At 27.8% G+C, this 18343-nt stretch overlaps 3 protein-coding genes across 3 annotated transcripts; 2 read left to right on the top strand and 1 right to left on the bottom strand.

Moving 5' to 3' along the window:
- Nucleotides 1–4781: 4781 nt before the first annotated feature.
- Nucleotides 4782–9534, top strand: LOC106790733 (VWFA and cache domain-containing protein 1). Its single transcript, XM_014755840.1, has 9 exons — nt 4782–5519; nt 5597–5962; nt 6027–6203; nt 6285–6760; nt 6826–7027; nt 7125–7371; nt 7440–8100; nt 8174–8540; nt 8612–9534. The coding sequence occupies exons 1-9, from the start codon at nt 5057–5059 to the stop codon at nt 9139–9141; spliced, it is 3489 nt and encodes a 1162-aa protein (XP_014611326.1). The 5' UTR covers nt 4782–5056; the 3' UTR covers nt 9142–9534.
- Nucleotides 9535–11269: 1735 nt separating this feature from the next.
- Nucleotides 11270–12387, bottom strand: LOC106790735 (protein-lysine N-methyltransferase n6amt2). Its single transcript, XM_014755843.1, has 4 exons — nt 12048–12387; nt 11802–11949; nt 11512–11721; nt 11270–11430 (listed from the first exon to the last, which is right to left on the bottom strand). The coding sequence occupies exons 1-4, from the start codon at nt 12195–12197 to the stop codon at nt 11297–11299; spliced, it is 642 nt and encodes a 213-aa protein (XP_014611329.1). The 5' UTR covers nt 12198–12387; the 3' UTR covers nt 11270–11296.
- Nucleotides 12388–12700: 313 nt separating this feature from the next.
- LOC106790734 (FGFR1 oncogene partner-like) lies at nt 12701–18171 on the top strand. Its single transcript, XM_014755841.1, has 7 exons — nt 12701–12800; nt 12961–13268; nt 13458–13511; nt 13672–13938; nt 14009–14786; nt 14914–15122; nt 15443–18171. Exons 2-7 carry the CDS (start codon nt 13173–13175, stop codon nt 15527–15529), a joined length of 1491 nt encoding a protein of 496 aa, XP_014611327.1. The 5' UTR covers nt 12701–12800; nt 12961–13172; the 3' UTR covers nt 15530–18171.
- Nucleotides 18172–18343: the final 172 nt, after the last annotated feature.

The raw sequence follows: 18343 nt of genomic DNA, 5'->3' as shown, positions 1-18343 counted from the left end.
AACTAGTTTATTAATTACTAGTAACTTTGAAAAGTTTTGCTAATTATTTTTTATACTAAAAGTGAATAAATTTTAATGAAATTTATATTAAATTAAATTACACTCTTTTTTCTACACGTAGAATTTCGAGTTATAAATTAAACATGTAAAGTGCAGAAAATGTCATAGAATGCAATGCAGTAAATCGTGCATCTTTGCAATTTTTTGGAAAAGTTTTCGTAAATATTTTTTATACTTATAGTAAGCGGATTTTAATGATTTTTATATTAAATTAAAGTACACTCTTTTTTCTACACGTAGAATACTTTGTAGAGCTATGAAAATCAAATGTAAAGTGCAGAAAATGTCATAGAATGCAATGCTGTAAATTGTGCATCTTTGCAATTTTTTTAAAAAGTTTTGGTAAATATTTTTAATACTAAAAGTGAATAGGTTTTAATGACTCTTATATTAAATTAAAGTACACCCTTTTTCCTACGTGTAAAATACCGTATCGAGTTATATATCGATTTGCAAAGATACAGGCTGTATTTTCTAGACATTAATTATACAGATATTCATAGATATTTCCACGGTAATCTGTATCTGTTGTTCCGTATCGTATCGGAAGATAAACAGGTTTAGAAAATAATGTTTTATACCTGTATGGGTTGTTTTGGAGGGGGGGGGGGGACTTCATCGGAATGCTCTTTGCATTGATGAGAATGCCGAGGAATTACTAACAATGGCAGAATTTCCGGCTATGACGGTAACATATATATTCAAAAATATTCATTATACTGAAATCTTTCATTTTTTTCTTTCTTTATTTCTTTCTTTCTTTCTTTTTTGTACTTCCAATTAATTTTCCAATGCAAATTGAATTACGAATTAACGCGTAACTTATGTGTGTATAAGCGAAAATCGTGCGAAATACGAATTGGATATTTATAATTATTTTCTTACGCACGTTTCACAAATTTGCAGAATATTTTTTGCGATAACAAATATAAACAAATATTGTATGACGACAATCCTACCACGGAGTTGCGAAAATCATGCTCGACTAAGGCTGCCAATTTACCTTTATAATACTTTATTATATAAAAATAAATATGAGAGAGAGAGAGAGAGAGAGAGAGAGAGCGTTGGAAAAGTAAGGTAACAAAATTATATAAGCGAACACACGTGTGCATCTAAATTTATTTTTATCTCTCGTTTCTCTATATGTCCTCGGTTATATAGAAAGCTGTCCGTATATCATCCGTTATTAATCGTGAAAAGTATATTTTTTTTTTTTTCTTTTTTTTTTTATCGTAGGTATCTAATAGCCAGTGAAAAAAAAAAATACATTTAAAAGTATCCCTATATATTACAACCTTGAATATCAAAAATATAATAAAATTACAATACAAACGACCCTTAACATGATCCGACTACTTTTATCACATATGTAATATTCATATATATATATATAACTTGACTTATTTAAAAATAACAAGAAAAATCTAAATAAATATAATTTAAATGCAAATATAATAATATAGTAATATATATAATAAAATAAATATTTTATATATATATATATATATGTTTTAATATATCAATCTATATTAAAATATTGACTTATTCTTAACGAGATACCATGATAACAATAGAAAATCAGAATCTGTAGTTTATAACAATAAATAGGATGGACTTTGTTGTGTATTGCAAGGTAAAGAACGTGGATAAATTGAGCACACGCATACGATTCCTACGAATCATTTTATCGTAAACACGTATGCATCATCATCGTGATTGTATCATATGTTTCCCGTATCGAACTACCCTCGTTAAAATAAGGTCGCGTTCTACTAAACGATACCGTTAAATTTACTCCATTCTGGAAAATCGATTCGTACGTGCCATTCGTACTATAACTCGTTTCTACGATTCCAATATGTGTGTGTGTGTGTGTGTGTGTGTTTGTGTGGTAACGACCCAGAGCTTTTCTTTTCTTTTCTTCTCTCCTTTTAAATTTCATTTCTTCGCTGTCTTCGAATCGATTTCGTTTGGTAAGGGATGGGGTGCATGGGATGAGGGTGAGGGTGAGAGTGAGTGGGATGCAGGGGCAGAAGGGGGGGGGGTATGTAACTTCGTACAATTTATTCTCAAACTCGAATACTCGTTATCTGTGTTCTCATTTTTTTTTTTTTTCGTTCTTTTTTTTTTGTCTTTTCTCTTTCTCTATACGCGATCCTTATAACCACATATTCGTGGTAAACAAGGTTTGAAAAAAAGATACTACTGCAAAATGCGAATAAAAGAAGAAGAAGATAAAAAAAAGGTGTCATCTCGTTGTTGCAGGGATAATATTAAAATACAAATATAATATTGTTTATATTTTATATACAATTTATATACAATATTAATATATTTTTGACATATGAAATTTTGTAATATAATATATAAATGCGTCGTACTAATGGAAATTTGATTGAATATTATATTTATTCGAGATCTTTCATATAAGATTTGATTAAAACTAAGTTATATAGTTTATCGATTTATTTTAATGACAAAATGAAAAAGTTCTTATACGTGTAATATACGATCATAGGATTAAAGACTATAATATAAACTTTAGTGTTTAATCAAGATTTATTCGAGTCAATTGATGTCTTAAATTAATGGTTTAGTATTCGAGCTCATATAATTCAGGAAACATTTCGATAAGACTTACAAGCTTTATGTTACGGTGATTATTATTATTTTATATCGATTGGATTATTTTAAAGAAGATTTAACTAAAAAAATTATACTTTTTTTTTTTTTTTATATATATATATTATAAAACGTATAAATATACATAGATGAACACGATAAAACGCGAGGTGGTTCTCGAGAAACCGTACTCTCTATATATATATATGTGCAACCTGAAATTTAATATGAAAGAAACGAAGGAAGGTTAAAATGGTGGATAAGGATACTCTCGAGCACGTTTGTAAAATCGAATCGAAGCATCTTTTCGTCATTTTTTTTTTCCTTCCCTTATCTATACGAACAAGAAGGAGAGCAACTTTTAAAAGAAGAAGAAGAAGAAGAAGAAAAAAAAAAGAGAAAAATGTACTTTCAAGCTTAGAATACTACTACTACTACTACTACTACGTGCTATTCAATTTTCTCGAGGCCTTGATTTTTCGTTTTACTTACGCGAACGTGTATAGAATTATATTTGTGGAAATCATTTCTTTAAGATTTAACTCGTTCATAGTTACTTAATGTTTAATATGAAAGAAAAAACACACATATATATATAGAATAAATATAATTTCATCTTATATATCAACACAATATATCTAATAAGATATAAATTTGGATGTGTAGCTAAAACCACTTAGGAATTGGGTCGACAAAGGGTAACGATGGGCTCGTCATCATTAAAGCGACAGCAATTACGAACACTTGTAGTAGCATCCTGATGGTGTATAAGGGCAAGCATCGGAGAAATGGACGCGTGATTAGTGACCGTGAAAGATCAACGAGATCGTACGTGACAATTCGTTAGATCCTTGTTATTACAAGTTCAATCTTTAATTAAAGTACTATTAGTGTTTCCCCACGAGATTGCTTTAAGACTCTCGAAGCTTGCTTTTAGTAGTAAAAGGTAAGAGATAACACAATTTAAAATGTGTGGATACTGAATTTAATAGAAATCATTATTTTTTTATTTTTTCCCATAATTTCCTTACGATCCGATCTTTTGTCGATCGAATCCTATTGTCAATACCAAGGTGCTAATAAAAATAAGATTACTTTATATACGCGAGTGTAATATTAATATCTAAAAAAAAACGCACGCAAACTATTATGTCACTATACATAATGTGTTAATTTAATACAATTATTTCTTTTTTTTTTTTTAATTACACATTCACTTTGTGTACATTAATTGCTATTAAAAGTTACTAGGAAATAAGCAAGTTTAAAATTTATTGAAATTCTAGTAACATTGCTAAGCATCATATCGGTAATAGTAGTGCTCTACTTTTATCTTTTCGACAGTCGGTAATACGATTTACCGACCGAAAAGATCTGATGGTAAGTTATCAGCGGAGAGTAGTGCTCTACCTTTATCTTGCCGACAGTCGGTAATACGACTTACCGACCGAAAAGATCTGATGATAACTTACACGCGTCAGCTGATTTGCAGCATACCCTGTGTACGTCGGCAGCACACAAGTATACAAGTTATACACACACATTACAAAAAAGTGGAAAGAAGTTATTCGATCACTATATTTTTCTCTTCATATTTTTTTCATACTGGGCGCCTTATATAAAAATCAATTCTTAAGGAGTAATCTCCAAAATTAATTCTTATTATTTAATCGACAATTATTGTTGATAAATTTGATTTAGATTTTTCATTTGATCATTTGAAGAATTCCCTATAAAAGGACACTTTTCCTCCAGATATTTATTCTTGGGATCTTAGTTCTTGAAATTTCTTTTTATATGCAGATCCTGATTGGTCACTCTGCAGAATTCTACTTTTATCTTCCTAGAAAATACAGGTCCGGTGAATTTCTTCTCTGATCTTAAATTACAAACTTGGAATTATTCGAATATGCCTATTATATACTAATTAATAATAAACAATAGTATGTTTTTTAAATCGACTATTTTAAATTTCACCTTTTATTAAATATGCTAACATATTATGTTATATTAAAGATGCAATTTTACAAGGTTTATCCTACCTAACAGATCTTTATGTATCTTTCTTTTTCTTTTGTTCCTTTCTGTTACTGATTTTCACTGCAAAGCGTTCTTAGTTTACAACGTTTGGTAACAAGAGTAGAAATACTTTCTTTTCTCATTTTTACTATTTTGTATATTATAACGATATGTTTTTCATATACGTATTGCTGTTAATATGCACAACAAAACCATATTTTACAAAAATGCTTATTTTGTAATTGTGTGCCTAGCCAATATGAAGAAATATTGTTATTGGAAAGAGAAAGAATTAATGAGTTTATTGTTGAAATAATTATATTTTTAATTGGCAAAAAAAGAGCGTTGAGAAATGGATTTGACAAGATTTTCGTGTTTATTTTTTACTATAACAGTATTAGTTTATGGAAATGCAAATCTAAATGCAAGTGTTAATTGTCAATTTGATACAACTGAACGTAAACAAATGAATGTTGAACCTATAAATGGAACATGTTTACGTGATATTGTTTTACAATTGTCTGATGTATTTCTTTCTATAACTAAAGAGGAACTTGGTATACCAATTTTTCTAGAAGTACTTGATAATTTAGAATTTTCTAATGTCACCAGTAATGTGGAATGCACATTGAATACATTAGTACATAAATTAAACAACAAATTATTATCTCATATTGATCTATTAAAAAAAAGTAATCAAATAATAGAACCTATTTTATTAAAAAAACAAATTTTATCTACTTATAATGAGGAAGGAAACAGTATAAAAAATAATCAGAATAAAGCATCGGATATATGTTCTGATATTACAACAGGTATCGTAATATAAAATATATAGATATACATAATAAAGATAAATAAAGTATATACGAAGTATTCACGAATATTTCAGAATTAACTACAAAATTAAAGGATCAAGGATGGAAAAATTTACACGTATTACCATTATATCCACCAGCAAGAATATGTGGCCCACCTAGTTTGGTACATAATATTGGACCATTGTTGTTATCTCGACATTGTTCAGCAAAAAATATTATTTTATTATTAGAACACGGTACATTTGTATCGGAAGAAGATCTTATTTTGATTCAAATTACTGCTAAAACTATAATTGACATGTTGTCCGAAAAAGATTATGTCACTGCAATTGGTCTTGCTGGAAATGGTTTTGTATATTGTAAAGATGGTCTTATGAAAGCAACTGATATTAATAAATATCAATTAGGACGTCATATAGATAGTCTTACTAGAAAAGGTAAAAGAATTTAAATATTTAATTAAATGGATATCATAGTAATTATATCAATATAATATTGTAGGTACCAATCAGACTATAAATATAGATTTGAATGCTTTGATGCAAAATATACAAGGAGAAGTAATCCTTTTGCATTTGACTAATACTTTAAAAGATCCATCTAATGCACAGGAAATTTTACATAAAATATCGGCTATGCAATTAAGTGCATATTGGAGAACTATACTTGTTCTTTCAGGTATACTATAATTTCATATATATATATAATATAAACGTGTATTATTATATAAATTAATGTGCTACAAATAATTTATTATAGATCAGGGAAAATATATCAGTATTAAAGATACATTAAAAAATGACAGTATTATAACTCTCCCAACTCAAAATATTCTTGGATTTGAAATATCAAGATTATTTTCTGGTATAAAATGCTCTCATAATGAGATAAAGGAATATTATCTCTCAGATCCATATTTTGAACCATATAGTAAAATGATGTCTACGTCTATTGGATTAATTACAAATGTTACACTACTGTATTTAGATGTGACGTTAAAAGATTTTCTAGATGATTTAACATACCTTAACATTGGTCCAAATGCATACGCTATATTGTTTGATAGTAAGGAAATAGTTTGGATTCATAAAGATTTTCCACGAATGGAAATGATAACAGAGCAACCAATAAAAGTGTATTTACAAGATATTGAAAATATAAGTAGTGAAATTGTAACGACAATGATTAAAAAAGACGAAGGTCTTATTGAAGTTCAAATAAATGAAAATAAAAAGGTATTATATTGAAAATTAATATTCTATTAATAAAATAGATTATATCTTATATTTTCTTATTACAGAAAAGATATATGTGGAAACACTTAACTTATAAAGATTTAATACTATGCTTAGTATCTATAAATGATGAAATAACAGTATCTATAATAAAAAATGTACCAACATTATCTAAAAATCTATTATACCATTCTCATGATCTTATATCACATGGTACTATCAACAAAGATATATTGTGCGTTCATCAAAATAACATCGTAGCGTTATGTAAGAAAAATACTATATTTATCAACCTGTATATATTTTATACATATATATTACATACAAAATTTTTAAATATCTTTGTATTAAATTAAATGTTTAGCTAGTGGAGTAATATATCTTTCACCATGGTGTTTCCAGTCTCCTATGGAACAACTTAAGTTACTAGAAACAAATTCAGGTGTAACTGTACAAAGTTTTATGGCGTATATAAAAGATTTGACAGGATTGCTGGCTAATCCAGGTTTACATCATTCTGTAAGACCAGATGTTGTAACATTAAGCAAAGCCTTAGAACATTTTAAAAAGAGACATATAGAAAGCTCAATTAATAAATTTGTTATTAGAAGGTATATTTACGAATGTATTTGATATTAATGTTTTTATCAAATTACATATTTATAATTTATCATTTTAGATATATTATTGCTACTACAAGCGGTGCTCTAGAAGTATTTCCAGGAATAATTATAGATTCTGGTTTAGATCCAAAGCGTAGAACTTGGTATAAAAAATCTTTAAAATATCCAGGAAAAGTTGTTTTTACTGGGCCGTACTTAGATGCTGGTGGTTCAGGCTATGTTGTAACATTAAGTCATTCAATTCAACATTCAATGTATGGGAAAAATAATGATAACACAGTTATAGCAGTAATGTCCATGGATGTTACAATGGGATATATTTCTAGACTTCTTATAGAAATGTTTCCATTTTGTAAGGATTCAGCGGTGAAGTGCTTTTTAATGGATGATATGGGCTATTTGGTATCCCATCCATCATTATTACAACCAACGAGTAAAGTTGAACAACAACATTTAACACATAAAGAGCAATTAATCGCTAATGACATATTAAATCAAGAATATTTTGTAAAGAAAAAGACATGTGCTAATTACTTAGATGGTACTATACAAAGATATTATCATTTTAATACTTCCTTACAAGAAATTTTAACAAATACGGTACACGGAGAACATTGTATAAAATATCAAATAGCTGCCATACCTAATACTAACATATTTCTTGGAGTTGTTAATGTTACATGCAATTCTTCAAGAGCTTTTTGCCCATGTAGCACAGTAAGTGTACAATATTTTTAACTGAATGATTTTTTTGTACATATTTATTATTTTATGCATATTTATTGTCCAGACAGATCGTTTATGTTTAAATTGTCGAAGAATGGAACAAACTGAATGCGAATGCCCATGCGAATGTTCCTTGTATTCTTCAAGTTGTGTACAGCATAAAATTAACTTAGAGGCATGTCCACCTCCACCTGAACAAGTTGTACATTTACCACATTCTTGGTCAATGCATTTAAGTATAAAATCCTGTCCTTCTTTTGATTGTAAAATATTTAAAACAGAGGAAGAATGTCTTGGTATCGTAGGCTGTCAATGGTGTCATGTAGACATTGATGGTGTAACTTCTTTGCAAATTCCATTTTGTTCTGACATGTTTACATGTTTTAAAGGCAGTTTCGGAACTCCAATACCTTATAATGATGAAACTCATGGTAATTCATGATTATATAATATTTATTAAAATATATATATATTATATAAAAGTAATTATATATATTTACAGATTCTCAATCAGCAGAAGAAATTGTAGTTCGTGAATTTTCATCAGTTGGACCAGTCGCAGGTGGCATACTTGCTTTTATTTTAATTTTAGGTGTTACGTTGTGTTGTTATAGGTTGCGATCTATGCAATCTGATTTGGAACATCAATGCTTGCATGTGCAAATTTCACCTGACGTATTACATATGACACATTTAGAAGGTGATGCAGAACCTTTGGAACCTGACCAAACAAAACACAATTTAGATTCTTTTATAAGAGATGCTATTGCACCTATATCACCTTATAGGGTTTCAACTAATTATAAGAGACCTGGTGGGGATAGTGATCATGGTTACAGTACTATGACACCTCATGATGATTCAGAACAGCAGATATTTACAGAACCAATGTTAATTGTTAGTTCTAATGTCGAATTTAATAATGCGAAACGATCTAACAGTTTACCAGCACCAACAACAAATTTAGGGCCTTCACATTATATTTTAGCACCTGTTACTGTTCATAGTAACATGGAAACAAATTGTTGCTAAATGCAGGTTCATTATCTTTATCACCTTATTAACATATTTTCATTATCATTGCCATTATCATAAATATTAAATATTAAGTATAACAAAGACTATATATACCTTAAAATTTGATATGATATACAACATATTGCAATTACTTGCCCATAAGTTTTAATGAATATTTTGAAACTTTTTTGAAAATGTACAATTTATAATATTTATAATGACAGTTTTCATATTAAATAACTTTCTATTAAAAAATATATAACAATTGATATTTTTATACCGCTGCACTTCTTGAAACTTTTTTAAGGAATCTAGTGCCATCAAATATTAACTCTCACTTTTTGGTTTCTTTTTATCTATTATATTTAATTAATAATGGAAATAATATTATATATAAAAATATATACAAATTATATTTTACCTATGTATATTGTATGTATAAAAGAAACTCTATTTTTCAGTATGAAATATTTTAAAACAAGGAACGACACACAATCCAACATCACATTCTTCACACTGATAGCGCGATTCACGTCTTTTATCATTTTTACTGCAAACAACGCATCTTCGTAATTTATTTTTTCCTGAAGATGTATACTGACTAGGAAAGTGTCTTCCAATTAGTCTTAAAGAATTAACATCACTACAGTTAGTAGACTTCACATATTTCTTTTGTATTTGATTAGACAATTTTAAATGAAACTTTTCCATGGATATCATTGCACAGGTTTTAGATTTATATAAACAATAAGCCTTAAGTAGGCATAAATCTATAACGTGATCATAAGTTTCTTCAGATTCTGAAGTACTCAATACATTTAGTGGATTTTTCTTGTGGGGTTCTACATTTGTAGCTAGTTCATTTTCATCACAACTATCCGAATCAATCTGTACTGTCTCGTTTACAAGTCGCCGTTTCTTCAGATTCTTATGCTCCATCTAAAAAGTAATAAAACCCAAACCATTTAATAAAATTAAGGACAAATAGATAAAATTAACGATTTTGCGGATATAAAAACTTACGAATTCTTCACACTTCTTTTTTCGTATGTAATGTTATTATTAATTAACTTTTTAATATCAGCGCCGACTATAATCGGCATCCACGTAACAAACTTTGGGTATCAATTTCACACAACCTATAATAATTGTTTCAACCGTATAGAATCATACTAAACTATATTAGTAGTTGCATTTGAAGCTATTCATTATTCTGACATAACAGTATTTAAAACAGTATACCTTTAGTAAAACAATGTCCTTAAATATACCAGGCATAATGTTTAATCGATTTATCATTTAAAATAGGAAGATTTAAATTAGAAAACGTGCATTCCAAATTGTTAAAGTAACTTTATTTTTTGTGAAAAAGAATAGTTTTAAAATATCACTTCCTCGCTCAAAAGCTTCGTCTTTTAAATGAGACCTTGTCCATCAAAATTAATTAAGAATTATATCTGATACGTTCAAAGGCGTAATCACTATTTTCGACATTTTGTTGTTGAAAAATTAATTTCGTACAGTGGCGCCCCATGAAATTTATGGTTAACATGTTGCCGTACACTTATAATTTGACGATCGTGCTCAGAAAAACATTTTTGTTTTTTAATTGTGTGTTTATTTTCCATGAAAACTCTCGACGATTGTAACTATCACTTGCTTTACATATTGCCAAAAATCGGACGACTATAGCCGTCATTTGCGGCAACGTGTCAAAGAGACCCTCTCATCCCTATCATTGGTTTTTCATTCATTTTCAGATCTCACGCCACTGAACTTTGGACAATTTTTTGTATTAATAAACTATCGTCAAAATGACAACGTTGTATTGATAGTTTAGATGCATTTTTTGATTAATTTCAGTCTCAAATCGAACATTTCATACTTAATGACCTAATATTATGCATCATTTTTTAGATGTCGGATATAGTCGGCGTTAGCCACTGTGAATCAATCATTTTATGAATATCAGATATAATCAATGATAGCTGTAATAGGATTCTTATTACTTATTTTTTAAAAATAGATTGTATTTTATTAATAATAGAAGATAATAAATATATAAGTCTTTAAATTTACTTTTACTGGGACACTAGGATGCAGGTTTGAAGATCTATGAAAAAATTCATCTATGAAATTAATCATTAAACTTAACGTAAGACATTTTATTTCATTTCAGCATTTCATCAAAGTTAAAATTTGAATAGCAATAAAATTCATTAGCTAAATTATTTTTATGCTTTGGCAGGAAATCACATTTTTCAGCAGCTAATAATCGTTTAACTAAATTCATCATAATCGCACCTATATGGATGAAATAAAAGTATTTTATATATATAATCTTTTTTGGTTCGAATATAAAATAATTATAATATAAATCAATACCTGTACAAAGTACAATTTTGTTCTTTGACAATAACTTTATTGTCACAGCTGTTTTCGTTAAACATTCATCCGATAGAAACGGAGGATCTGCTATAACTAAATCAAAACTATTGTATAAATCCTTTGGTATATTTAAAGGAAAATTATAATCATATGATATAAAATCTGATCCAAATACTGCAAAACGAGAATCATACTCTAAAAGAGTAACTGCAAAAAATGGATAAATACTGTTGGTTTTTTTTATACTTCATATATAATCTAATATACATTAAAAACAAAATATATACCTTGTCTTTCTTCACACATTTTTTTTAACGGTATATATACAGTTGGACAAGAAATTAATGCAATTTTTCCATTAACAGGAGTAGATTTTAAAGCACCTTTGACAATCGTATTTGTTGTGTTCTCATCATACCAAAACTGACTTAATTGCTAAAATAAAATAATAAAATATGATAGCACTATAATTTATAAGAAATAGTCGACATATAAAATTGTTTATATATTTTCAAATTATCGATTTAGATTACCCAATCTTCTTCAAATGATACATGTTGTAATTGATTTGATTGAAATACATCTGCTAATTGCTTTTCTCTTTTTTCTTTTTCTTCGAGAAATTCTCGTAGTGCAGTTATTGTCGTAGGACATAATGATGGTTCGTCGTCATTGTCACTCATTTTCTGTTAGTATTAATTGACATGAAATATATTTTTAATTAAAAAAGAGAAAAAATGAAAGAAAATCTTTTTCGAATAATGTTATTAGTAGATGCTAATTCAAGGTATAATTGCATATGTATTTGTTTATGTCCATGTGCAAAATGTAAATATTTACATACACATTTGAATGCACATACATGCACATAACAGCAGGAATGCTCGATAAGTCGATTGCAATCGATCAATCGATCGTAATGCGATTATTGGTTGATCTCGAAACGATTTTCGATCGATCACAGTCGACAGGACACAATTTCAAATTTAAAAAGATAACTTGTTATTAATCAATTAATTGATTCCTTTTAATTAATTTGAGATGTTGAATAAAAGGTGTGTAAAAGTTTAATTTTTATAATATAGTGTAGGACTGTCATTGGTTGATCGTATAGTCATTTTTTGGACAAGTTTGGGGTTCAAGTGCACTCTGGAGGCTGTGTAGTACATTAACCAGGTGTCTCTACAGTAGTATTTAGTGCTATCTAAAATGTAATTTTTTTTATAAGTGAAGCTAATATCGAGGATTTATACGCCACGTTTAAATTGATATTATTGAAAGAATTGGTAATTAGTAACTTGATAAGGGAAAAATAGAACTGTTAGATATTTTTGTTATTTGTAAATTATACGATAAAATTCATAATTATGTCAAATTGATTGCATGTAACGTTCGATAAAAAAAAAATTGACGTTTTTTTTTTTTTTTTATTAAAAAATATTACAGATGAAGTCTGAAAAAGACAAGTGGAATGATAAAATACACGCCATCTGATGGATTTCCTTGTTAATCAAACTGTCCAAGGAAACGATGGGAGTTGTTTCTTCCCCTCCGTTGTAATACCACCAGCCTTACGTGTTGCGAAAGAGGACACACGATGGAAATTGTAAACATTTACGTGTCTTGAGTGTTTAGAGGGACAATTTTTATTTGTAATCATGATAGACAGTAACATTTCCATGGAGGAGGATACTGAATTACGAGATTTAGTGGTACAAACTCTTGAAAATAATGGTGTTCTCGCTAAAGTCCGGGTAAGATTAGAATAATAAGAAATAATAATCTTATATAGGTTATACATACCATGCCTATAATTTAATATCTTCTATGTCAGTCTAATACATTAGAAATTTCTGATATTATATAGATTATACAAATCATGCTTATAATTTAATATCTTTTATGTCAGTCTTATGTCATAGAATTTGTTTGTGATTTTGTAGGCTGAATTAAGGGCTAGTGTGTTTTTAGCTCTGGAGGAACAGGAATCTGTAATGGTAGGTAAGAATAATGTTGCATTGTATTGATTGTATTTTATTTTATTAACAGAAAATGCAACTTTTAGTAATATTAGTTAACGTTTAAGTTCTCAAATAATTAAGAGTGCAAGAAAAAATGTTCAAAATTATAAATTAAAGGAATGGTATTCTCTTTTAGAATCCAGAACCACTCCTCAACAAAACAGTAAAACAGTACCTGGCTAATTCCGAAGGAAAATTACTATTTTCATTGGTTAGGGAGTTCCTAGAATATTTTGGTCTGGATTATACTATATCTGTATATGATCCAGAAACGTATATTGGAAAAGAATATAACTATGTCGGTAGAAATAAATTATGTGAAGAATTGGGTATTAATTCTTCTGAACCATTACTTGGAGAAATTTTAAAGAATAGCATGAATATCTGTAACATAACACAAAAGGTATTTAATTTAATTTATCTTAAATAATAAGTATATAAACTTTTTATCACGTTGTATATAATTATTGTAGGTGGAATCTAATGATAGTAGACATAATAAAACAAACGAAACATCAACAAACTTTGCAAATGCAACCTTTGAAGTTCCTGTACCAAAAATTCTACATACCGAATCATTGTCAAATGACAATGATTCTTCTGAGAAACTTGGTAGTTTCTCGGAACAAAGCACTAGTATTCCAATAAATGTGACAATAACTGACAAAAAGAAAAATATGCAAACATTACATAATGATTTATTAGGTGAGTCACATGACAAAGAACAAAATTCTCTCAGGGAAAATATAATAGTTTTTGACAACGTAACTGATAAAGACGGTATTAATGACAAAGGGAACAATATACATTCTGATAAAAGTCCTATAAAAAGAAATGACACATACGAAGTAATAAATCATACACTAAAAGAAACTGCCACAATTGCACCTGGTCAAACTGATATGTTCAATAAAGAAGGACCTTTTATTACATTTGATGAATCTATAGTATCTGAAATGCAACAAAATCAAAATGTGGATGTTACAAAACAAAATAGTATAAATAATAAAGAACTACATATTATGAATAATGTACAAAATAAAAAAGAGATTAATATAGAATGTAACTTTGGAAAAGCTATTTACTTTGAAGAAATTATTGTTGACGAAAAAAGAGACAATGTTGGTACTGTACATAAAGCTGAATCTTCATCACCTTTAGATAAGTCTGGTTCTATATTTGATCTGCCACCATTAAACGGGAAAAAAACTAATATAAATGATATAAAAGAATTAATGGATGTTGGACTTGGTAAGGAGAAATAAACCAAAACTAACATATTATTTCTTATTGCATAATACGAAAGATATATAACTGTATATATATTGTGTATGTATATATTATATTCATAAAATAATTATTTTTAATGTTCAACTAGCATTAGATAATGTAGACAATTACGAAGAAGATTTTGTGTCATCTGCGTCGGGTAGTTTTAATGAACAGAGTCCGTCTAAAGAATTACAAGAATTGGACAATTCTTTACAAGTACATGTGAAAAAAGAAGATACAATCCAAAGTACTCGTAGTGAGGACATCAGCGAAGAAATAGAAGAAACTGATGAAATACTGAGTAGTACTTCGTGCGTAAGTAAAATAAATACAGATTTATTTCAATATTTTTTATTACATTAATGGGGGACTAGAGTATTTGCTCTGAATATAAAAATTCATGGAAAATGATATGATCTTTTTTGGAGAACACAAATATTTTAATTTATAGCATTATACACATAAATTTTAATACTCCTCTTTTTTTTTTTTTATAATATGTACTGTGTATATGAGATATACATATACATTGATATGTCATTAATATATTATAAGAGTATTTTTTTATGACAATTATTCGTTTGTACGATAAACTTTCTATGAGGATTTATCTATTCAGAATAATTTTATTTCAGCTTCAGGGTGTGAATATAAATGAAAAGGATGAAAAAGTTTCACATTTCACAACGGGTATTACAACAAATTATAGCAATGAGATATAATCTTAACCGATATTATCATAATAAGATTCTGTTAAGAGTCTTAAATACCTTATTCGATTATAATTTTGACAAGTGTTTCTCACATTGTAGTTGCTTTACAACGATAAGAATGTTATTTTGTTGTGCATAGTAATGCTAGAGTACAGGAAGTACTGCTTTCGGGGACTAATATCCTATACTAAGGCATCATGTGTAAGACTATGCTGATTATTATGGATTGAGAAACTTACTGGATTTATTTTGCAGTTTTTAATAAGGCACTGCCAGCTATGGCTGAATACTTATAAGTCGCGCTGCAAAAATCATGGAAGGAAAATGCCTTTATGAGCATTTTTCTATTCATTGCATTTCTCTATTTTATATAGATTAAATGATGTATTTTTCTACATTTTATAGATTTAAGAAGGAAATGTAATTTTTATTATAAAAAAAAAAAAGAAAATATTTAAGTTTATGACCGATCCATATACTTTTGGAAGTGAATACAGTAAAAATGAAACGAAGTAATAGAAATCTATATATTAAAACTATTAACTAATATTTAATCTATGTCTATATTGTCAAAAAAATACTAGCTTTTTAATAGGCTCTGTTAATAGCAACAAAAAAATTCTTTACATTTCTTTGATAACTGGTAAATGCATAGAATCTCTCAATTTGATTAAGAAGCCTAAATTTGGGAAGTGGTGGGGAGAGAATTTTAGTAAAATGACTGATAATTACAAAGTACTTGTTGCATTATTTTGAGACTGACAGTATTTTGAATAACTGGATCTTCATTTCTAAACAAATCACATCATTTTGGGAAACATAATTAGTAATTAATGTCAAGAATATTACAAAAAAATATCTATGTCTTAAGCGACGTATGATGAAATGATTTTTTTACTTCGTACATAAATACGTAATTTGCCATGAATTGTTAAAAAAACAAAATGAACACATAGATTTTAATATTGCAATAGTAAAAGACTTCAATGGAGGTACATAGTATGAGGCAATTTTCCTTCTATGTTATACGTATGTGCCTAGTATTATTATCCTTATGAGCAACTTGTATAAGTGTTACAATATTTCAAGGACCAGGAAACTATTGATTGAGTTATAGTTAATTAATAACGAGATCAATTTTTTTAAAGGAATATTCTTAGTATTTTATCCTTTTTGTGCTTGACAGAAAAATTCCTGAGTCTAATTTTATGACTGAATATATGATTCATTACCTCATTTAATTAAACATAGATGCTGCGATATCTATAATATCAGTAAACCATCCGTCTAATAATGGATTGCCTAAAATAAATCCGTCAAATTATTTTTTTGATAACAATGGTGCTAAATATTTGAAACTAAAATAATTTATGAAGGTTGATGAAGCTATTCAAGATGAAAATTTAGGTGCTTATCTATCATCTAGCAACACTGTTTGCAAGAGATTAGTAATTAACAAAAGTTGTAGGGTAGGATCTTAATTTTTGGGCAATCCAATACAATGAAGAATATTTAATATAGAAAAGTTCGCTCTATGTATGACGCAATAACTGAGTACAATTCAAAATGGATTGACAGGATGCTTGACAAATCAAAATCCTTTTGTAAAAACACGTAGCTTGCTATATTTACAAAAGAATTTTCATTAACAGCTAAAATCTGATAATATCACATATGCTAAATGGCATAGTTCATTCAGACAAAGAGATTGTATGCTTGTATAATATGTACCATGTATAAATTTGATTATATAGTAATTAGATTATTTAAAATATATATATACAAAACTTTTTACAAACTTCATGTACACTTCATGTACACTAGATTTTTGTACTACATGTACAACCAATACATATTTCTTTTTTTTTAATTATTTTCATCAGAAATGTTACATTAGTAAAATTATTATATAAAATCATATAATACTATGTAACATATCTCTTAGTCTGAATCAACATTTATCCCAGTATGATCATTAAATCAGGTGTGTTCCTGGCCAATCAGCGTGGTTACATCTTGTTTTCAGTACAGTATACAGTTTTATGAAAGAATTCAGAACTGGTTTGAACATTCCCACATTCTATAAGATATAAGAACTAGATACATTCCATTATTGTTATTAAGATAATTTTTTGTTTGTTCATTAGCTTTAGAGAACATATCTATTAAAATAGAATTTTTCTTACATTTTATAAAAAGACTATGCGATATAGAAATAATCTATGATCATCATTAAATAATTACAGCATCATCAGATTTTATTTAAAATAGATGTTGAAAGCAATTCTCAGAAGGGTTTACTAAACAATAGAAATATTTGTTATTAGCGATTTTATTTTGGAGGTAGTATATAATGATTAATAGTACAATTCAATACTAACTAACAGTTTGCAGCTGCATATTTTCTCTGTTTTAATATCGAATAGCTTTATATTAAGCTTTTCTGAATATGTATCTATCTATATTAAGCTGCATCTTATGACATAATAGTTCCATATTGAAATCTATCGACTCTTCAATATATTTTTTACTACATGAAACAAAGAAAATTAAGAATGATCTTATTGATATATACTGAAATTTTTAAATTGCAGAAGGGTTGATAAAAAGTTTATTGATGCTGTAGAATAATGAATATATACTTACATTCTTGTTGCAGATTCAAATTATAGTCGATCTATAATTTTATTAGTACAATATAAGTTATACAACATATATAATTTATAAAAGATTTGAATATCTTTTACATATTTTCTCTTATAAGGTTTTGTTCATACATTATTATTATTATTATTTTTATTATTATTATTATTATTATTATTA

This window comes from Polistes canadensis, unplaced genomic scaffold, assembly GCF_001313835.1.
Source record: "Polistes canadensis isolate GaletaPanama2010 unplaced genomic scaffold, ASM131383v1 scaffold_257, whole genome shotgun sequence".
Taxonomy (NCBI): Eukaryota; Metazoa; Arthropoda; class Insecta; order Hymenoptera; family Vespidae; genus Polistes; species Polistes canadensis.
Note: the sequence above shows the minus strand (reverse complement) of the source record. Positions and strands in the feature narration are given on the sequence as shown.

Excerpts from the sequence above, each read along its gene's own strand:
- LOC106790733 (XM_014755840.1), top strand. The coding sequence starts at position 5,057 with ATGGATTTGACAAGATTTTCGTGTTTATTTTTTACTATAACAGTATTA. Across the intron at positions 5,520-5,596 it reads ATGTTCTGATATTACAACAG|AATTAACTACAAAATTAAAG; the intron begins GTATCGTAATAT and ends CGAATATTTCAG. Across the intron at positions 7,028-7,124 it reads AAATAACATCGTAGCGTTAT|CTAGTGGAGTAATATATCTT; the intron begins GTAAGAAAAATA and ends TTAAATGTTTAG.
- LOC106790735 (XM_014755843.1), bottom strand. The coding sequence starts at position 12,197 with ATGAGTGACAATGACGACGAACCATCATTATGTCCTACGACAATAACT. Across the intron at positions 11,950-12,047 it reads TATCATTTGAAGAAGATTGG|CAATTAAGTCAGTTTTGGTA; the intron begins GTAATCTAAATC and ends ATTTTATTTTAG. Across the intron at positions 11,722-11,801 it reads AATGTGTGAAGAAAGACAAG|TTACTCTTTTAGAGTATGAT; the intron begins GTATATATTTTG and ends CATTTTTTGCAG.
- LOC106790734 (XM_014755841.1), top strand. The coding sequence starts at position 13,173 with ATGATAGACAGTAACATTTCCATGGAGGAGGATACTGAATTACGAGAT. Across the intron at positions 13,939-14,008 it reads TCTGTAACATAACACAAAAG|GTGGAATCTAATGATAGTAG; the intron begins GTATTTAATTTA and ends TAATTATTGTAG. Across the intron at positions 14,787-14,913 it reads ATTAATGGATGTTGGACTTG|CATTAGATAATGTAGACAAT; the intron begins GTAAGGAGAAAT and ends ATGTTCAACTAG.